The following is a 22,219-nucleotide window of genomic DNA, read 5'->3' on the forward strand; positions in this document are numbered from 1 at the left end:
ATGGAGACCAAATATAGATAAATTATCTAGTTTTGCATATCTGACTTCTGGAAAATGTCTAAATGTCTAGACTAGTTAGGGCTTTGTGAAGTTAGTAGGGCATTGTTTGGTTGGCATGGATACCAAAATGAATAAACTCTTGCAAGTTTATCTTTGACACTATTTTGTTCAAATCAATACAAAAAAAAGTAGTAATTCAGCTTAGACCATGATGTTAAGACAACTGAAATGGTGATTTAGCCCTGTGGCAAAACACAAGTTTTAATTTACCCATTAGCTAGAATCATCCATTTGCAGATTTATATCAATTGGATTTTAATAATTATAAGCTTCTATTTGTATCCCATGTGGTTTTGAGATATTAAGGTTCAAAGTTTTGACATCCTAGTCAGGAAATTGATATACAATACAGTTCTCTTTACTTAGTCGATATAACAGCTACCATTAATTTACTGTAACATTAAAATCACATTTTTCTACATCAGGTGATTTTCAGACAGAATCTTTTTGCTTGGAGTTATACATTGCTATCTACTGAGCTTCAGAGAAGGTGAGGATTTTGTTAATAAAAGTAGACAGATTAGTCTTACTTTGTTGTAATACACAAAATCAATGTATGAACTGCTGAATGGAATTATGATTTGAAGGAATATGTGAGCACAGACAACAGTTTAGCTGTATATTTTAAAATTACACATAATTAGTTTTTAATAACTTGGTTTTTCAGCGACAGATGTGAATTGAAGATACAGATCATAAAGTCTGACCAACAACACAATTGACACATAGTAAAGAGTGTGATGGGAATCTGGAAAATAAAAAGTTGTCTTTATGTTTTTGTGCTTTGCAAAGGTTCAGTGTACATTCACAACAGGTACTATCCCTCAGTTGCATGAAACACATTAGTTCTGCTACGGAGGAACAGTTCTGTGTATTCAAGAACAGTTTACCAATTAATCCCTGTCAGTCAACATCAAAGGAGAAGTAAGCATATGAGGATATATTTTTCATTTCAGGCTAACACATATATATATAAACAAAGTATAGAATATAATTTTTCGACTGCAAGAGGCAGAGCCTGATTGGTCCTCTCATCTACACTCTGAGCACTGACTGGGGATTTGCAGATGTAACCTTATAGCAAAGACAGAACATTTTCTTTTCTCAAATATTAGGGCCATAAATGCAGAAATGATAAAATAAATCCATACATAATGTTAAAATCTGTCATGTGAATAACCCACTTTTGTCAAATAGAGATAGAATAGTAAACATACAGTTCAAATCAGGTTTTTTCATCACTGGGTGTAAGAACTACATAAAAAACCCCAAGTCCCACAATGCACCGCGGGACTCCACAGGAAACACTTCAATGAACCATAGATGCATTGTGGGTAGGCGGAAAAGGCTCAAAAAGAGACGCGAAATCGACAAACGCACGTTGCACAGTCGATTCAGAAAACCAACAATACCAAGAAAGAAACCAGTTTTCAAGACAGAATCAAGGTAAGAGCCCGAGCAGAGTGGATAAAATAGCATTTTCACACCAGCGTTGTTTTTACGTTTGTGTGCATTAGAGTTAAACCACTGCTAATTCATTCAGACTGCTAACATGGCTGCCTTTTATGTCCAAGCTAAAGTCAGTAACTTACTTACTTAAATACACGTTCATATTTAAAGTACCCTTTAAATCGCATGAGACATTAGTTTGTTACATGTTGAACACATTACTAAAAATTATGTGTAAAGGACATTAATCGTGATATACTATTGTGTCTTCATCAAACGCTAGCTAGCTATTGCGGCTAATTTAGCTAGGTAGCTGTTAGCGGTGAAGTTGCCCTCCTCTTGCAACCAGATATTAACTTAGATTTTTACGCTTTTCACATCGCATCCTCCCAGATGTCAGTGCTGGCTCATATGTGAAGTAAATATAGGCATTTTAAAAGTTATGTGTTCGTTTCAGGCTAGCCACTGCTATTGTTTAATGAGAGGTTAACGCTATTTATCTGCTGTATATTAACACTTTCCCGTTTACAGCAATAAATGGAGAGCTTTTAATGTAAAACATATCCAACCCGAGTTAGGTCCTAGCAGCTTAATCATCAAACACTAAAGAAACGTTGTAGAATATGATGTAAACACCTTGATTGTATAAAATGAACAATATTATAGAGTTTAATGTAAATCCTAGTGTTGCATGATTTTTAATTATGGGACAACACGTAACATTTCCTGCCATACATTTTGTGTTTCAGTGAAACGGTTGAAACATGTCCATCGGAGTACCCATCAAGGTCCTGCATGAGGCCGAGGGTCACATCGTGACCTGTGAGACCAACACTGGAGAGGTGTACAGAGGCAAGCTCATAGAGGCTGAGGACAACATGAACTGCCAGGTTGGGCCTTACTAAACTAATGATAATCACAAGTAAACTCCTCTGAAAAACCTGATGTCTGTAATGTTATGGCCTCTGTTTCATTATGTTTCTGTGTCTACCTGTAACTAAATGTGTAGAGCTGCAGAGCTTGATCCTCACTCTCTGCAACTCTGACGCCAAGTTCTACTAGATACTTAGTATTTGCATTAACTTGTGTCCTTGTAGTAAATATTCCTTTTAACAGAAAGCATTTTGACTTCTCACAGAAGGAAAAGCACAGTTGTAAAGACAATTAATGATAGCTGAATTCTGTTTAGCTGCCTCAATTTCAGGCTCCTGCTCTTGTGCTTTAAAATAATATCATTAGTTTGTTTTTATAATATCATTGCTTATTGGGACACTTGTAGAGAACAAAGGCATCATTTATGGTATTAGTAATGTTTGCTTTTCAATCTATGATTAGTATGAACATCTGCTTGGAAAATATGTTTAACAAATGTGCATTTGGCACAAATTAGACTGTTTCCACCTGAAACTGAATACTACTTAACCATGGCACTTTTTGTTCACTTTTTTTTTTAACATGTAGCATTTTTTCCCCTCTATTTACAGATGTCTAATATCACTGTGACTTACCGTGATGGCCGGGTGGCACAGTTGGAGCAAGTGTACATCCGTGGCAGCAAGATCCGCTTCCTTATCTTACCTGACATGTTAAAGAATGCTCCGATGTTAAAGAGTATGAAGAACAAGAACCAGGGATCAGGCGCAGGAAGGGGCAAGGCGGCAATTCTCAAAGCACAAGGTGAGTGGGACAGTCTTGAACCAGTGTCTCTCTGAACATTTCAAAGGACATGTGGTTGTTGGCATATCATCATTGCAATTTATTATGAGAAAGCTTTTATGGAAACGGGGATTAATCCCTGCATTAAACTCTATCGGAGGCATTGATTCAACCCTGATTGTTAAATAAAGGCAGTAAAATAAGGATATCTTACTTCATCATGTTTGTGTTACTGTGTAGAACCAGAATAGCTTCCCCGGCATCACGTGTATACAATTTAATGGTGCGGTTGATGTTAGACATGTAAAAGTTAAAGTGTATACTTTTCATTCTTCTAAAATGTATGTTTGATACTTTCATATCCTATTAGTAATGACACCTCGACTAATGTAAGGCTGGAGACCTAATTTACCGTTCGCTTGAATTTATCCAAAACTAGCAGTTGGTCTGACCGGCAGTGAGATATCACTGTTGGGTAGATCTAGTTTATTAAAGATGCCACCAAAGCAATGTGGTAGATCAAATAGGTCAGACTTGTATATATATGTTTATCAATATATCTTTTTAAATGTTAGTTATGGCTGAAAATGACATCAGAAATGAACAAGTTTGCTGATTTTTTAAATTTTATTATTATTATCCTAATTCTAATTCAGTGTTAGCTGTCTACTTGGAAGTGACTATTGTAGTTAGTCTGATGTCAGTGATTCAATCTGTTATCATCATCTTGTACATGTTCATTTACTAGATCATCTCTGTAGCTGTTTAATCCTGAGTATCATAAAATGAGTGAACTGGAAGGAGATTCTGTAATCTGTCATTTTCTGAATTTCCTCGACCAGTGAGATCAACTTAATACTATTTGAGTCAGACATTGTTTTTTTTTTTGTTAAAACATCTGTTTTTCTTTGTCTTGTTTTTCTCTGAAGTGGCTGCAAGGGGCCGAGGCCGTGGTGGAATGGGAAGAGGCAACATCTTCCAGAAGAGGCGATAACTTGTCCAGCTATCTTAGAATTGTCCATTGTATAGTCTTGTTTTTTCTTTTTTGATTTGTCTTTTTGATTGGATATGTTTTGTTTCCAGTCTTATGCTTTGCATTTTTTAATGAAAATAAACACATTTTCAATTTGCATTTGTGTCTTAAATCTTTGGTACCACAAATTTTTTTTTTTTCTTATACCAGTTGGTATTCAAGTTTATCCAATCTAAACATTGATTGTTTTGCCTAATACTTGAGTTTCTGTGCAGCCTCTGTGCTAACTGTTACACCGAGTTTTAAATTTGCTAGTCTAACACTCAACATGAGAGGTCGCCATAAGCTGAAGAGGATCTTGAGTTTAAAATGCTGTTTTTGAAGGTCATCTTGAAGAAGCTACAGATGTCCGTGTAACATGCTTGATATAATTTGCTGTGCCGTCAAGGATATTTTTTTTAAAGGTTGCCCAACTGACTACAGATGAAAATTGGTTTACTTAGTATACTACTCACCCTTTGGAAACAGTATGTAATATCCTGTGTGGCTTTAAAATCCTTTACATTGTCTCAAATTTGGCTTGAGGCTTCATATCTTGAACTGACCCCTGTCCTTACACCGCTTATAAAAATAAAAACACCTAATACAAACTTAATGGGGAGAAAAATGGAAGAAACATCAAGAAGAGCAACAAAGGAGAGACTTCCTCTCCCAGAACGGACAGTCCTGCAATAGATGTATCTAAAGAATAGAAAAGCAGATTGCAGATATACAGCAAGAACACAAGATAAGTTATAATGGATTTATAATTCATATTGGGGAGTAACTAGTTGCATGTAACGGCATTTTGTAATTTAATTACAAAATAAATTAACCGTTATCTGTTACAATTACTGACAAGCGTATCAACTCAGTGGAAGTGCTTCGTACCAAATTGACTGATTAAATCTTGGAATTAAGCGGTTTTCAAGAAAATTACCAACAGAACATTTCAACAACAAAAAAAGTGAAACAAGGATGCTTTGTTTTACTCTCACGGTGCAACTCCCAAAGTCACCACAGGGGGGAGCCAGCCCGCTACAAATTGCTCGTAGTAGAAACTCCCAAGAACCGTGAAGTGTTTTATTTTGAGCCCGTCAGATAAACTCAAAAGAGGCACAAAGGCAGGTTGTATCTCCTCAGCGGCGGTCGGTTGTTGCTAAAACGACTTCATTAGCACACTTGCTCGTTTTCCCAACACTTCCTCGACGTGAAGCACGAGACCTGCGTGCTCAGCTGGATTGGTTCATCATCACAACATTGGCTATCATTAGTCTACTGTCTGCCTGCTGTCCGTGCCACCACCAGCTAGCTAGCTGTTGTACCCACCGCAGCTGAAGCAGGAGAGAAGGAACCCCACTATTTCTGACTTATAGGCCTGAGCAACACGTCAAGGTACGCTTATATTTCTCACAGCAGGTGTTTTTGTCTTGGGTTTTGTTTCGGGCGTCTTTTGGACCTTTCCCAGCCACACTACTTAGCATCCTTGACTCCTGCCCAACATCTGTATCTTGACAGATGCTGCTAACGCTAGCTGGGACCTCACACGACGGCAACACTCGTTTCTTGTGTGACATTTGGGATAACGTGAATAATGAAGGCGCTTGACATTTTCTGACGTTAATAGACAAAAAGTCACCGCTTTCTCCAGTTATGAGTGAAGGTTAGCTGTTGCTGTAAAGGGGGGGGGGGACCTGGAGCTTCAAGATTGTTATGACAGATGAGCCTAACAGAGTAACGATATGTTGATGTTAAAGGTCTTTAACATCTGTATTTATGTTGAGATAAGGTCAGAAAACGAGGCGATAACGAGTCTTGGTCTGATGGTGTGATTGCATCAGCTTTGGGGACAATCCAAAGTTATCCCTTTTTTTCTTTTTAAAGATAGCGCCCAATATCAGCCTGTAGGCACCCGTAATATTATTTATTTTGCAGTAATTTGAAGCTTTTGAAATGTAATTGGACCACAGTTAAAATCATAAGTGAGTATCCATATATATAAAAGCAGCTGAATGGCAAAATTCCTGATTAAAAAGTATCTGTGGACAATTGAGCTGCCTTAACCTTTTTAAGACAGCATTATTCAGTAAAAAAGCAATACTATGAGGAATGAATTATGTCAAATAGAGCTGTAATGATGAGTCTGTGAATCAATATGTCAGTAAACAGAATTACTTCGATAACTGATTGATTATTCAAATCATTATTTTAGCAAGATGGCCAAACATTTCACTGTTCCAGCTTGTCAGATGTAAGTAATGAATTAGCTACTTTTCTCTGTTCTCTTTTAAAGCAAATTGAAGTCATCTTTTAATGTTCTGAGATACTGAGATGGACATTTTGTTGGCGATTAATGGAGAAGATAATCCGTACTTGCAGCCCTAATATCAGCTGTGGTTTTGCAGTTGAATCAGAGTTGATAATGGATGAACCAAACCCAACTGTGGTGTATTTTGGAATTAAATATCATGGCACCCAATCAAATATTTCAGTTTCTCATTAATATTTGGCCATGATTGTGCAGTAACCCTATAGTAAAGTTGGTCCAGGATGCTCATCCCTCCATTTACAGCAGCTTATCTCTTACACGGCTCCGCAGATCGCTGTCAGGGTTGCCCTGTTGATCTTTTAATGAAGCCGGGGAGACTCCTATGCTCCAGATGGCCCTGTGTTGTACTTTATGTTTGTAAGACTGTGTCTGTGTTGTTATTAATGCTGTACATGACTCGGACCTCCCGCAGGCTCTTATAAGTCCTCCCCCCTTCTGTCCTGCCCGGATAGTAAAGGTCGAGTCATGTGACTTTTGTCATGATAAGAGGGACAGTGCAGCATCTGGAGCTCGGCAGCATCTGTTGGTCTTTCACGAGACTCAAATCTAACAGCTTGTTCTTCATCGAGCTGCTGTGATCAGTAGGGATCAGGGAAGTTGAGGGCTTTAGCCAGCAGTTCACTTATACATCACATGTAGACCACAGAGACCACCAATGACAGAAGAGTGTTTTTTGTGCTAGTGAGTGGCTTAGCTGTGTTAGCATGAATGTTTAGCATGGACAGATTTGATATTTCATGTCTTTTGCTTGAATAAGGCCATAGCTTGTGTCCAGCCCCATTAATTCGGGGGGGTGAGTGAGTTATGTTTATTGGTTAACATTACCTTAATCTCAGCTCCAAGCCGCAGGATTCAGATGAGTGCTAGTCTAACAGTAGTTTCAGAAACTCACTTCTCAAATAACAGCTGTTGACACTAAAACATCAACAAACACCAACTCATCTGGCTTTTGTCTTCTTTTTTTCGATTTGTCATGCTGCTGCAAATCCCGCCGGCCAGACAACGATTGCTGGCATTACACCGCTAAAGACACAACGAACCAGTGGCTAATTTCCAAACCCTGCTGGGCTGCAAATTAGATTTTCAGTGTTATTGTGTTTGTTACTATAAATGGTGACAGTGTAGAGAATGGTGGAAACAGCCTTTTGATATGTGCCTTACCATTTATCTGAGATCAAAGTAGGTCAGGCTTGGTAAGTTGCCTCTCTTCTCTGGATATAAAAAGCCGGAGCTGGTGCATTGCGAGTTTCTTCCAGGGTCACGTCTCTATTTTTTAAGTGAAGGCTGAGTCTACTTATCAGGGCACATTGTGGTACTTTGATGGCAGTGACACCGTGTGTTGAAAGGGAAATAGGATCTCAAGAGCTTCTTTTTTTTAGCCAATTTGAAACAAGGATCATTTGACTTGGACAGTAAAAGCCATAACTGTCTGCTTTCAGGAATGATCAGGGAATATGGAAGGTCACACAGGGTAGCTACGTTAGACTTTGAGGAGGAGAATACTTCTGCATGAGATTTCAAACATTCTCAATGCTCGGCCTTTGCAATGTATGCTTCTTTCTTCCTGTTGCGAGTTTACATCACTATATATAGGTTGGCGATGGAGGGAGAGAGGCCACCCGGAGTGGGTGTCTTTTCCCACACACAACGTCCTCCTTCTGAACTTGGCTGGAGCTCCCACCCACTGTCTTGTTTTCTCATGGCTTTCCTTTGTTTTCCTGTATCTGTAAGATTTACTCCCACACACGGACAGTGCCACAATCCTGTCAAAACCATGACGGAAATCATGAAACTCTCTCTCCCCTCCTTCCCTTCTTTCCATTCCTCTCACAGATAATAAGCAGATAATGCGCTGAGTGGACTTGGAGATGGAAATGGCCTTATTGGAAACACGTAGAAAGGATTTTGGTTAGATGCTACACAGATAATAATTAACTGTGTTGTATAACCGACATCAAAAGCAGACTGAACTGTTGCTTTTATAGACGCATCAAATCTGTCCACTTAGAGATGAAGTTCACGATACGAGACGTGTTTGCATGCATTAATTAGCACTTAACAGAATGTGAGGGAGGAAGTCCCGGCTCTGTGCATGTTTCATACGGAGAGAGCTGTTTCTACTTATGTTTTAAGAGCGAGTGAACAGCATCTCTGATTATTTTTCCCAACACCCTTTCATTACACCCACAACTTGATTCACGCCAGCCAGTCAAACACAGACTCTCCAGCTGTGTGAAAAGGTAATTAAACGTTAGTTAGAAGTACATTTAATATGTGTATAAGATTTTGTCACGGGATTTATGCCACTCACAAGTTATTCTTGGCTTCAACAGAACAGTTTAATAGAGTTGTCTGTTTTTTGGTTTATCTCGACTTGTACTGGACTGTTGCATTTTTTCAAAAGTGTGTGTGTGTGTGTGTGTGTGTGTGTGTGTGTGTGTGTGTGTGTGTGTGTGTGTGTGTGTGTGAATCAGTAATCAAATCAAGGGAGGCAGTGTGTTTTGAGAAGAGAAGGGTATCAAGCACCAATACTTGAAATGACAGCCTTATGAGCTATGACTCAAACAGAAGGGTTTACCTGAAAGGTTAGGTGGACAGGTGGATTTTGAAGGCTGTTAGTAGGTCCAGTAAAATGAGAACTGATGACTGGGCATCAAATAATGAGAGTTGGTATAAATGTCATGCTCTGTAACTTTGGATTTGACAGGAAGTTGTGAGACTGACATGTACAGTAGTTCTCAACTTCAGGGGTTTAGAATCAGCTTTTTTGGCTACAGGTTAACTTAAGCCTGGTTAAACATTGTAGAGATTAAACACAAAGCCAAAAAGCATGAAGCACATGCATGATGATGATGATGATGATGCATGGTTTGTTGCTGAGATGGCTTGATATAGCATTGAGAAAAAAGAGTGTTGGGACAGCTCAAAAGTAGATATTTGGACACATCTTCCTCAGTAGAAACTAAGACAGTGACAGAAAAGATAGACTGCTGTTGGGTGGTTCTGTGAATTGGCCATTGATCAGAGCTAGCATGTCAAAGCGTACTGTAAAAGACGTTTGCAGAGGCGTCAGCTGTGAGAGACGTGGCTGTCAGAGGAGGCTCTTAAAAGTGGAAAATCATTTCCCGGTGTCTGTAGCAGCGCAGCTCTTTGGCAGTTGTTACACTGAAGGCAAAGGATGATGGAAAAGACTGATCCACCCACTAAAGTCTGTGAGTTCTCTGATTTATGCCATTTTCTCTCAGAACATTCGAGACTGGTGGTGCTGGTATGGTAGACTGGTATAAGACTGCACCAGATAACCAGGGTCAGAATGAGAGGAGGAGAAGGAGCAGGAGGTCTTACATAGAGAGATCAGAGACTATCCAGACAAGAGCTTAGTGTTGTTGCATCATTTACCATCAGTAAATGTTTGGGGTTGGTAGAGTTGAAACGACCAATGTGATGAAATGAGTGAGCACAAGGCTGCAGAGATTTCGTCAGACAGAGACCATCTCGCTGTGAACTGTAGGAAGTTTAGGGAGGGACACCGTCAACTGAATGAAGCAATGGACACATGAAAAGAGGAGAGGTTGTCTATCATCAATCAATCAATCAATCAATCAATCAATCAATAAATCAATCAATTTTTATATAGTGCCAAACCACAACATTTACCTCAAGGTACTGTTCACATAGAGCAGGTCTAGACCGTACTCTGTAATGTTCTTCTAATGCTGTTGTATCTTACTCGGATGTGTCAGTATGTAAATGCTGCTTATAAAAGTGAAGTGTTTAATTGTTGATATGAATTTGTTAATTAAGATCAGCATTTCACCCTCATTGAAACATATCCAAAATATCCTTGTAACATTTATTAGCAGACAAAGCAAAGAGCTTTGGTTGTTTAGATGAGTGATTCAAATCAAAATCATTGATTGATTCCTATAAAAGGAAATATTACTGTCATTATTAGAAGATTTCAGTAGTTACAAGAGTTGTAGTCTTCGACTTATTTCAGGCCAGTCGTTTATGAGGAGTACAGTCCACATAAATCAGAAAGTCTCTTTCTGTCAGTTATCTGTGTAGCAGTGTGTACCCCTTAAGGCCTCCACTTGTTAACAGATCGTTAGATGTCTGAAAGGCCAGCATGTGTTCCCTACATGTGTTCTTATGTTACGGTTTGCTTTTAGGCACCATCCGTCCCTCCCCCCTGGAGGTTCCCGTCTGATGGAGCAGTGGTTGTCAGTCTTTGTGAAGAGGCACCATGTTTCCTTGTCATGTAACCCCCTGGCCCTCTGCTGAGCCGCCGGCCTCCTGCAGTAGCCATGCACCCCCAGCGCAGCCCTCACAACCCCTTCCTGATCTACTGTGCAGCTGTCCGGCTCCACCTTTGAACACCCACTCTGAGACGCCATCCCCAGACCCCATGGAGTCCCTCATTGTGGTCACGGAGTACGAACCCAGCAGGCCACCCGGGGAGGCTGGGGAGGAAGAGGTAAGATGAAACACACCCAGGTAAATACTATGTGCCAGAGATGTAACCTAATTGGACATGGACATGTATACTGAATGAAATTACTTTTTTATTATCCATAAATTAATTTAGAGATCAAGAGAATGAGTGAAATAAATGCATGTTTTCCCAGAAATATGTTTTGTATTATTATCTGCATTATTGGATTTCATTATTTTATATATTGCTTCTTTTATTGTATCTTGTTAATACAAAAAGGAGAGGAAGTTAAATTACATTAAATAATACTAATGGCTTGAATTGAAGTGATATATGTGGGAAAATAGGCACAAACTGCATTGTTTTATATTGTTATGCTAAGTTGATTCTGATTTAAATATGTCACATCTCAGGTAGAAGAAATGGACAGCTCAGACACACCTGAGCCAGCGTCCTTTGTGGCGGCATCCTTCCGTACTCCATCCTGCGACCTGCTGTCCCACACAGTTAGCCGGCAAGAGGCTCTGCTACCTGAAAGCCAAAGGGGGAGATTAAGTCTGTCGGACAGGAAACTGTCTCTGCAGGAACGCTCGCAAACCGCAACCTCACCCTGTAGCTCCCCAGGACTCAACGGGCGTTATATTTATCCGTCATTACCCTACTCCCCCATCACGTCACCCCACTCCTCTCCACGCTTGCCCCGCCGGCCGACTGTGGAGTCCCACAGTGTGTCCATCACTGACCTCCAGGTATGGTCAAGACGGACAGTAACAAGGTTCTAGTAGGTGTCTGAAATATTTTAAAGCTTTCTTTGGAGTTGATTGTGTGGCTCGCAGCTATTAGTCTGAACAAAATCAATGCTGCTAACACAAAATAATGCTAAAATTGCTCTTTGAACCAGAAGAACCTCATCAGTTTTGTTTGTCAGTAATCAATCAGATGACCAACAAATTCCAGGAAATCGACTAATATGAGGTTACAGCTGGTGTAATTATAATTATGATTATATAATTGACTTTCTCTGCACCATCTGAGCAGTGTATTCCCTTAAGGACTTTGCGTTGCATAAGGCATTTACACATGAACAAACTAACACAGAGCCAGGCTCTTATAGATGTGCCCCTGTTTAACATCTGTTAGGTATCAAAATATCACACGTACCTGAAAGTAAGCAGAACTACATGTGCATTTGTCTTAAAAGCAGCAGCACACTGGTAAAGACTGAGCTTTGTGGATGCATATGTAGGTAAGGTTTTACAGTCGCAGTAGATGTAGATAATAGCTGTGATCCCTGTTACACGTATAGTAGATACAGAAACCTGTAGATATTATGTACTGTGTGTAAAAGAACAACAGACTTAGAGCCCATTTGTTTTTACAATATCAAACATTGTATAGATTAATAAAAAATAAGTTAACATTTCTGATATGTATTCATTGTGGAGACTTCCTTGTCAGGTGATTGACACAACTGTAAATTAAGCATGATGCAGCTGGTCCTTGTAATGCCACTTTTACATCAAACTTTTCCCAAACTGTCAAACATGTGACTACACGTTTTGAACTCACAGAGAATTTTGAATTTTTACCTCAGGTGGTTAAGTCCTATGATCTTCCAGTTCAGATACAAACCCAGTACACTACACTTAGAAGTGTATATTCTTGAGGGGCTGGTTAGTCAGCATGTCTCTTGTTGGTTGTATGAATCATTTTCCGTAGGTTGGGTTCAGTTTGTTCACAGCGGTGTCTGTGTTCCCTTCAGTCATTATTTTTAAAATCCACACTGCTGCTTTTCACAGTACAAAGGAGGCTAGAATGCACCTGTACTGGGCACTTCCTTTAAAAGACTACTGTATAATATATACTTCAAGCCTGTCATAGCTGGGACACACATCCTACCTCTGAAATCCCAGGCAGGCTGCAAGATTAGTATATAGGATTACTGCCAAAAAATTAGATAAGGTGCCAGTGGTGTTATGAAGGATGTATCCACATTTACCTTTGATGAGTTGTGCTCTGATTAACTGCAAGCCTTGATTTGTTAAGGTACATCTTTTACTTGAAATGTAGCGTACAAGATGACAAACTGAACTGGTAGCTCTGAAGTAGGCAGAGCAATGTAGAAAATGGAAAATCAAAAAATGCAAAAGCAGATTTTGTCAGAATGCTCATGATGTATCTGGAGTATCTAACTGCTGAAATAACAGATGTGATTTCATTCGAAAAGAAACCGTTTTCTCCTCCTCTCTTTTCTCTTTCTTCCCTCTCTACAAGGACTGTGTTCAACTCAACCAGTACAAGCTGAAAGACGAGATTGGAAAGGTACCATCAGAGACGTATCGCTGATTGCTCCCTTTCACTGACTCTTCCATTTTGCTTCTCCCTTCCGCCTACTGCATGTCTGTCAAGTAGCGCACACCATCAAGGACACGCAGTAACAGCCTCTGATATCCTCTCTCCCGGCTGTCCTCATTTCCCAAACTCTGTGTAAACTACCAGGCCATGGGAGAGTTGGAAGATGGATGAGAGGCTGGTATAAATAGCGCTCTCTAAGGGTTGAGTGAGGCTTAGTGGATATGAGTGTGTGTGTGTGTGTGAGAGTGAGTGTATTTGTATCCACGCTTTTTTTGGTGTGGGTTTATTCAAGAGAAAATATGCATGTCTGTGTGTATTTCTTCAAGTAGGGAGACACGTTAATATGTTTGGTCGATACAGGATTGTTGGAGAGGCTCCTGTGATCAGATCATCTTTGGGACTGTAGGAAGAGCTCTGTGCTGCCTCTCCAATCTGTTCCCCCAGCAGGAGCTGATCCCGCTTACTCTCCCTCTCTCACGCTCTGTTTGTTTTTGTGCATGAATTTGTGCACACAGGCAACTAATTGGGCCTAGATTTTTTTTATTCTGAATTTCCTGTGTGTGGGAGGGGGAGCTTGATGGCATAAACCAAATTCAGTTTCCTTAATTAGCCTGAAATCAAAAATGAAAGAGCGAGAGGGAGAGATGATTTGAATTTCTCTGTTCTCACTTTGAAGCAGCTGGTACTCTTTCAGTGTACACTGTCAGCCCACTCGCTCTCCTCGCGTGTGCGTGTGTTTGTGTATTTGTTCCTGTGTGGATTTGTATGTATTTAATTTGCTTTGCACAGTGTGATGTTTTTTTTCCCACGAATGGTAGACTGCTTGATCCCACTTTATTTGCTCCTGTTCTCTTTTACTTAGGGCTCCTATGGTGTTGTGAAGCTGGCGTACAATGAAGATGACAACACATACTATGTGAGTTCTTCATGCAGACACACACAAATACATTACCCCTTTCTCTGTTTCTCTCACTTCACTCCCATTCCTCACCACTTGTCACATACACACCCCACATGCACACAGACAAGCCGCATAATAATCAAGCTCTCTTGTCACATTTACTATTGTGACTTTATGTACAAGCTCCGTATATGATAATGTCTCCAGTTAATTATGCCTCGCCGAGCCCTGTAATAACACATCAGCTCAAGCTTTTCTGTTTGCTGTTCACGATTATTGCCGCAGTTCTCATCAAGCTTTATGATACTGACAGACATTGACATGGAGATTATTTTAATAATTCTCCCAAGTGATAAAACCCACATGTCACATCCAGCGATTATATCATTGTTATAATAACTGAGGGCACCATTTGAATTATTATTTGAATATTATTCAATATTTTAATAATTTCAGTGATTTTAAAGCCATGTGCAGAAACAGCTAAACTTGTGTAATTGCCCACAGCAAACATCCTACAAAAAGTGTATGTAATAATGTATAAGTATTATGCCGCAATATATCGCAATTCATTTTTTTCAACTGCAAATTATGTCCCCAAAGGAAAGCCGTGTAAACATCTGTTGTATGCACCTAAACTGTTTTTATTACAGTCTTGTCCAACTTAATTAAATGCAAACATGAACATGCTTGGACTGCTGTACTAATCCAGGTATTTTGAACAATGCAACTTGCACAAAAGAAATTGTGCAGGCCCTTCAGTAACTGGGGAATTTGAAAGTAAATTATTGTTCAATTGAAGTCAAATAGAATAAAACATGCCTTACATTATGTTACACTCTGAGATAATGCACTGTTATAGTCATGTATAAATCCACTGCCCGTGATGTCCACACATCATAAGTTAATGCAACCATTTCTGCTATTCTCAATTTTGGTGGAGCTGATTTAATATTAGCTTTGCCGTCCTCTGGATGACAAATCCCATTTGTCATGTCCTTCTCCTTCATCCCCTCCTTGTTAAAAAATCCAAAATAAGTCCATACATGATTAAACATGAACAGTGCGCTCTTGATTTATTTTTCTTCCTCCTGCATGCTGACTGTCACCTCTGCTGACTTCACCAGGAAACAGACTAGAGCCATCTAGTGGAGTGAAAAAGCAATTGATTTTAATATACTAGTACTAAAAACTTACATTTTCATTTGCCATTTATATTGCAAAAGATACTTGGCGTATGTGTATCGATATAATATTGCCACACAAAATATTGCGATACTATGCTGTAGTGATTTTATTTTCCCTCACTGGTAAACAAGACCTGTTATGATGAGAAGTTTAATGGTCTACTTTATTTTGTGCTCATCCCTTTTTTCCTTTTCACCAGTTAAATGGTTTAGATAAAGGTAACGGTAAAAACTGAAAAATGCAATTTCACTTGGCAGAATGAAAAGCCAGTGTGTTCTTTTGTAAGTCTATAATCTTTTGTCCTGATGATGCTGATCTCTGTTAGTAATCGCATATGCACACAGTGGATGATCAAGGTGAGGGGAGATTTTTATAGATGCCAGGATATTCTCTCATAGGTATGTGAGTGGGTGCATTGTCAGATATCCATCGTCCCATTTGCTATATCCTTCTCTTTTCTTTCTTATCTTTCTCTCTCTTTGTCTACTTTTCTGTTTCTATCATCTGTTCTCTGGATCTTTTGCCCACTGCTTTCTGTAATCCTCCCGGCCCTTCATCTCGTTTTCTCTCCTGCAGGCGATGAAGGTATTGTCCAAGAAGAGGCTCATGAGGCAAGCAGGTTTCCCACGTAAGTCTGCAGCCAGGCACAGATGGTTAACACAGCAGAGAGCACAGAATCTCATAATGCTCAAGGACTAAAACTGATCCTCCTTGTCTTTGGTCCCTTCCTGTACCTTCCCCCCTTCCCTCACCTGTCATCCATGCCCACCTACAATGTTCCTTTTTCCGCTGTCAGGGAGACCTCCCCCTCGTGGAGCCAGAGCCGCCCCAGAAGGCCCTTCTCAGCCCAAAGGACCTCTGGAGCGGGTCTATCAAGAGATTGCCATTCTGAAAAAACTAGACCATCCTAATGTAGTGAAACTAGTAGAGGTGAGGGCTGTTCACACTTTTCTTTTGGTTATTTTAATGAATTTAGTTCTAACCTGAGATTTTAAACAGAGATGTGTGTTATGATACCTGTGATGTCAAATGGTTTTCAATGGCTTTACACTCATGTATCAATGTTAAAATGCTGTGTTTTTGTGTTCACACTCATTTCCATCTCTTTGTGATTTGGTTCCAGGTTTTGGATGATCCCAGCGAGGACCATCTGTACATGGGTATGTTGTGGCCAGACAGTCAGCCTTCAGTACACATACACACACATACACACAGTTATACATAAAGTAGCCATAAAAGGACATTTTAAGATGTATTGTTTTTTTGTTTTGTTTGTATCTTGGTAAGTGAAATGTTTCATCTTCTGTGTTTCTGTCACAGTGTTTGAGCTGGTCAAGCAAGGGTAAGCTAAGCCTCTTTTATAGTTGTAATTGTGACACTGAAACCATCTTATTAAAGTTATGACAGCTAATAGAATATGTGTGTGTTTGTGTGCTCCTATTTATGCGCACTTGTGTGTATTCAGGGCTGTGATGGAGGTGCCGACAGATAAACCTTTCAGCGAGGACCAGGCTCGCTTTTTCTTCCAGGATCTGCTCAGAGGAATCGAGTATTGTGAGTCCTCCAAAAACCTCCTTGTTATGCTTCAGCCCAGCATGTGATTGCATTATATAATGTTAAGAATGGAGCGAATAGAGACCCTTATTTGTTTCATATCTAAATGTTCTACGACCAGATACAGAAATGATAGATATATTTGTAACAATATAATACACTGTGTTTCAAAACGGATTCAGCTGCAGTTTAATTCCCCTCACTTTTTATTTCAAGTACTGAGTCTGAAATGTGGCAGATAATTATAGTAATATTTTGAATTTATCCTGTCTAGTTTAAAAATAAATCCATGATATTATGCCTGACCCTTTTCAATTCAGCCTTAACCCTCTTGTATAAAATACCAGACTGACAGTGCTTTTTAGCAGTACAGATAATTGCCTCTTAAAAATGAAAACCATTTGTTGTGTTATTTAGTGAGCTTTGAGTGTCTAGATTTATAGTTTTATATAATTGTATCTAGTGTATGTATCTAGATCTGTCCTCATCCTACAATTCTACCATTTACACAAGTCCTTTGTGCCGTTCTTGACTCGAGCCACCCACAAGGCTCATTTCACATCGTCTCAGCTCTTAATGCATTTCAGCACAGGAGAGGAGGTTTTGCAGTGTCGTCTAGGAGACTAGCACTGAGGGAGGGAGAGGGAGGGGTCTGTACCAGGGACGCTGAAATAGTCAGAACCACATTTTTTCTCATTATAAGTCATCATAACTGTAGAGAGGCTTGCCTGTTTGAAGTCACAGTACAGGTAGCATGGTTAAGAAATACATTTCAAACAGATAAATACAGTACACATTGTTTTTCTTGTTTTTCACATCTTAAGCAGGAACTGTGGGTGTGATCCTTTCTGTTGACGGCAGTAACTGCTGACATGTTTATCCAATTTCCTGTCCAAGTGCATTGCTAGAGATTCCTTCATGTGGGTCCAAGCTGTTTTTAATGTATTGCATCAAGCAACTTGCTGCTTTGATCATTATTCAAAATTCAAATACTCAGAAGGTGAAATTTGTTATTTTAAGACCCCCGTCCCAATCCAGACTTTGTTGTAGTGTACTAGAGAAGATTCATTATCTCTTGTACATGAGCAGAATTGCACACATACTACCTTTGTTGCTGTAACAGGAAATGTTTTCTATTTCAACAGTACACTACCAGAGGATCATCCACAGAGACGTCAAACCCTCTAATCTGTTGGTGGGAGAAGACGGACACATCAAGATAGCAGACTTTGGAGTCAGTAACCAGTTTGAGGGGGCTGATGCTCTCCTGACTAGCACGGTGGGAACGCCTGCTTTCCTTGCCCCCGAAGCACTCTGTGAGACCAGAAAGAACTTCTCTGGAAAGGTGAAGGAACAGTTGGCTAAGTAGTGCCCTCTGGAGGTGATTTTCAGAAATGCAAGAACTGTGGCTTTTTAAAAAGAAAAAAGTATTTTAATAGTTTTGCTAGTATTCCTTTGTAATTTAAACACTTTTTGGGAGCGTTTTATTTCTCCCTGTGCAATGGAAGATTTCAACTACCATACACTGAAGAAACATTTCCAAAACATAACATACTGTATCATATTTAATCATGTAGGCTTTGGATGTATGGGCCATGGGAGTGACACTTTACTGCTTTGTTTTCGGAGTGGTGAGTCTGTTCTATGGCCAAAAAAAAATCTTTGTTTTATTTTGTTAGAGTTTCTCCTGGATGACAATCTGCTAATCATCTTAATTTGATATCTTTTATTCACAGTGTCCATTTATGGATGGGCGCATCCTTGCTCTTCATCAGAAAATCAAGACACAACCAGTGGAGTTACCTGAACAGTCAGTTCAATCATCCTATGTCAAAAAGTGTCTGTTGTTCATATAATAAAAAAACTTAAATAGCTGCTTGTTAAATCTGCACATGGAACATTTTCCTGTTTTACAGGCTGTAAAATGAAATGTAATTTAATCTGTAGCTATGATCCTTCTTGTCTTGCCAGTGCTGACATATCAGATGATCTCAAAGATTTGTTGCTGAAAATGCTGGACAAGAATCCAGAGACAAGAATATCAATCCCACAGATTAAGGTAAACACTCTCTTTCAGTTCAACTGCTGGTTTCCATTATATTACAAATATTACTTAGAGTGAAATAAACCACCTACATACAGACCATCAAAAAGAATAAATAAGTAGGTGTGAATGGGTCAGTTGTTGCTGTACATGAAGCTGTCTGCATGATGATGCTGAAATAAGATGTGCTGTGGTGCAACCTAAACCTTTTTTGTGTCCAGATGTTGAAATCATCAATTTATATTTTCTATAAATGTATGATGAAGTGGTGTGATTATGTAGTCAGTATATGATGATTATATACAGTATATAGCTGTAAATAATGCTCTGTTTTTATTATTGTAGTATAATAGGCCAGTGTGTAGCATAAATAGTTAAATGGTGTATCAGTTCTATAAAATATGTCTCGGGAATTAGAATGAAAAATGCGAAAAACTCTTTTGTTCTCTGCTCCCTTCTGCTCGTGTCTAGGTGCACCCATGGGTGACAAGACATGGTGCTGAGCCCCTCCCTCCAGAGGATGACAACTGTTGTATGCTGATTGAGGTGACGGAGGAGGAAGTAGAGAACTCTGTTAAACACATCCCGAGCCTGGCGACAGTGGTGAGTTTACACATTTATGAACATCACAGACATGCTGAAGTCTCATTTGTTTTCTACAGTTCCTGAGAGAGGCATGAAAACACTTTGAAATGGAACCTATCAAGACATGACAAGGCGTGAAAATGAATGCTCTATCAGGAGCGAACGAGGACTAATTCTTAGTACATTTGTATTTGTACAAAAGATATTGCCACTCTGCACTTGCATGACTCATTTATTCTTTTTAATTTATTTTCATTACTTTAATTAATTAATTCCAAATATTACAAAATACATGAAAGTTTTGGATGAATTTGAAGCTTTCTTTCTTGTGTGGAGTTTTCTTACTAGCACTTAAATACTTTAGTTGAAAGGACACACACGACATGAATTTACATGCACACCTACACACTCTCTGAACAAAGTGAAAATGTAAATATCTAAAGACCTCCAAATGCACCAGATCTGCCATTACTGTCATTTATAGATTTATAGGTACAGTACAGCCTGTATGCTGCCTGTTGTTTTGTAGGCTGTAAAATATTTGTAATGTACTTTCATCAAGTGTTTATGTTACTTTAACCCCATAATTGATTTACAATACAATAATATAGTTGAGAATGAACATTAAGCTTTTCCTCTTAACATTTCTGAGTATAATGTTTTGGTTTGGTATATTCTTCTACAGATCCTGGTGAGAACCATGCTGAGGAAGCGCTCTTTTGGAAACCCCTTCGATTGGAGCCGTAAAGACGACCGCAGCAGTTTGTGCACTCGAGGACAAACACTCACGTAAGGGTTGTTTATAGTCACGCTACAGATCTAAACCCAAGTTTATATGTAGTCACTGCCATAATAGGCGTCAAAGTATGCTGTAACTATCATATTCTAACTTGTAGCTGCTGGCTCCTCTAATACTCTGTTGACATCAGTATAGCCAGCTAATGTTCGTCAAGTAGACAAGTGTTATTATTGCTCTCCTCCTGCTTCTTCCCTGCAGGGAAGGCAGAGCAGGCAGTGTGAGACACTGCTACATTCATTGTAACTACAGAAGGTAAATGAGTCTATGACTGTGGCAGCTCCTAAGCGGTACAGCGTTGACTATAGTGGTAGCGAGTGTACATTTAGACCACTGGTGTGATATAAGCAGCTGCATTTTCTCACTATGACTCTAATGGCCAACTGCTTGAGTTTGTAAATTAGCCTGTGCTAGTTTATGGGTCTTTGGACATGCCATTTTCAGGAATGTTGTTCTCTGCTCCTGGGTTTACAGGACATGCAAACAGAGATTTAATTGTATATTCGATGTCTGAGGGTGCTTTTGATTTGCAATTATTATAAAAGGTGGACAAAATATCATGAACAACTGCACAGTCTAATGCAATCCAGTTTTAATCAACACTGTGTCAAAGAGGTGCTGATTGAAGTAATACTTAAGGCTGCAGTTTGTATTGATAGCCCAGACCATACATTTCTTCCTGTGCATGAAACACAAATATTAGTCTCTCTTATATAACCCCCACCCCCACCCCTTCTTTATTTCTTAAGTTTCTCTTTATGTATGATTTTTGCTGTATAAATAATAGCTTACTTGGTTTGTATAGCGCTCACTGCTTTGCTTTACAAGGCATGCTTCAGTTCCTAAACTGAGCTTAACAGTGGCTTGTTTCTCTGCATAGTGACATAGGATTGACAGCAGGCCCACACATCAGTGCTTCAACTAATGCTGTGTCTGTGGTGTGTTACTTAGGAAACAGCTGAGTGGTGACGGCATGAGGAATATGGACCTGCCCTACGTGGGAGAGGATGAGGCTCTTTCCTGATGCAAAGGGTTTATTATGCACGCTGGTATCTGCCTGCCTGCAACCACACAGCACGACACCCCTTTACTCAAAGTTTTCTACTGTCAGCCTACACCTACAGTATGTACATTTCCTGGGAGGTGGACAAGTTTGGCAAACACAGGCGAAATAAAAGGGAGAAATGAAGGACCTAATGCACTTTGACAACCATTTTAAAGCTTTTACTGCATTCTCTCTTCTTACAAGCCCCAGTTTGGGGTTGTGGGACTTCTGACAGTGAATTGGAAACCTTCCAGGAGTGGATCCTCCTGAATCTTGATCCTGTCTTCAGCCCTTTTTACCCAACACACTCTCCTCCTCTTTATCTTGCATGCACTTATAGTCCTAGCATGCTCTGTCTCAGGCTTCAATTGTACATTTTTATGTTTTATTGTAGTTTAGCCAATTGTGTTTCTCTTTGTCTTTACTTGACAATTCTTTCAGGTATACAGGGCACGGGAACCGAGGATGGTGGTGGTGCATGTGGAGGGGTGGTTGCGCAGTCTCCACCATTGCCTCGACATTCTCTTTAGTAGAACAGGTTTCTTGACAATGATTGTCTGGTTCACTCTGCCTCTGAGTGGCAGTGCCCAGTTTTGTAACATAATCTCGAGTGAAGAGTCTGTACAGTTTTCCTCGAAATGTAAAAAAAGGAGGGGAGTGATAAAATGTTTACTTCATTGAATGCATGTGTTTACTTTCCCAGTGGAAACACTGTATAAGCTATTTAAACATCTGCATGCTCATAGAATGATCAGTTTGATGCAATTTTCCTTTTTTCAGTCTTACCACTGGCATTTTTATTAAGTCTCC

General features: G+C 39.5%; 2 protein-coding genes across 2 annotated transcripts; both read left to right on the forward strand.

The window, feature by feature from the left end:
- Positions 1–1,400: 1,400 nt before the first annotated feature.
- Positions 1,401–4,297, forward strand: LOC133995344 (small nuclear ribonucleoprotein Sm D3). Its single transcript, XM_062434700.1, has 4 exons — positions 1,401–1,506; positions 2,259–2,399; positions 2,994–3,186; positions 4,095–4,297. Exons 2-4 carry the CDS (start codon positions 2,274–2,276, stop codon positions 4,157–4,159), a joined length of 384 nt encoding a protein of 127 aa, XP_062290684.1. The 5' UTR covers positions 1,401–1,506; positions 2,259–2,273; the 3' UTR covers positions 4,160–4,297.
- Positions 4,298–5,412: 1,115 nt separating this feature from the next.
- Positions 5,413–22,024, forward strand: LOC133994999 (calcium/calmodulin-dependent protein kinase kinase 2-like). The gene is made up of 18 exons (XM_062434245.1): positions 5,413–5,572; positions 10,679–10,983; positions 11,355–11,690; positions 13,216–13,263; positions 14,159–14,212; positions 15,962–16,013; positions 16,182–16,315; positions 16,509–16,545; positions 16,706–16,727; positions 16,851–16,939; positions 18,085–18,284; positions 18,517–18,570; positions 18,676–18,749; positions 18,911–18,998; positions 19,455–19,586; positions 20,254–20,357; positions 20,566–20,619; positions 21,316–22,024. Exons 2-18 carry the CDS (start codon positions 10,753–10,755, stop codon positions 21,386–21,388), a joined length of 1,782 nt encoding a protein of 593 aa, XP_062290229.1. The 5' UTR covers positions 5,413–5,572; positions 10,679–10,752; the 3' UTR covers positions 21,389–22,024.
- Positions 22,025–22,219: the final 195 nt, after the last annotated feature.

This window comes from Scomber scombrus, chromosome 15 (assembly GCF_963691925.1).
Source record: "Scomber scombrus chromosome 15, fScoSco1.1, whole genome shotgun sequence".
In the NCBI taxonomy this organism is placed as follows: Eukaryota; Metazoa; Chordata; class Actinopteri; order Scombriformes; family Scombridae; genus Scomber; species Scomber scombrus.

Excerpts from the sequence above, each read along its gene's own strand:
- LOC133994999 (XM_062434245.1), top strand. The coding sequence starts at position 10,753 with ATGTTTCCTTGTCATGTAACCCCCTGGCCCTCTGCTGAGCCGCCGGCC. Across the intron at positions 11,691-13,215 it reads TGTCCATCACTGACCTCCAG|GACTGTGTTCAACTCAACCA; the intron begins GTATGGTCAAGA and ends CCTCTCTACAAG. Across the intron at positions 13,264-14,158 it reads TGAAAGACGAGATTGGAAAG|GGCTCCTATGGTGTTGTGAA; the intron begins GTACCATCAGAG and ends TCTTTTACTTAG.
- LOC133995344 (XM_062434700.1), top strand. The coding sequence starts at position 2,274 with ATGTCCATCGGAGTACCCATCAAGGTCCTGCATGAGGCCGAGGGTCAC. Across the intron at positions 2,400-2,993 it reads AGGACAACATGAACTGCCAG|ATGTCTAATATCACTGTGAC; the intron begins GTTGGGCCTTAC and ends CTCTATTTACAG. Across the intron at positions 3,187-4,094 it reads GGCAATTCTCAAAGCACAAG|TGGCTGCAAGGGGCCGAGGC; the intron begins GTGAGTGGGACA and ends TTTTCTCTGAAG.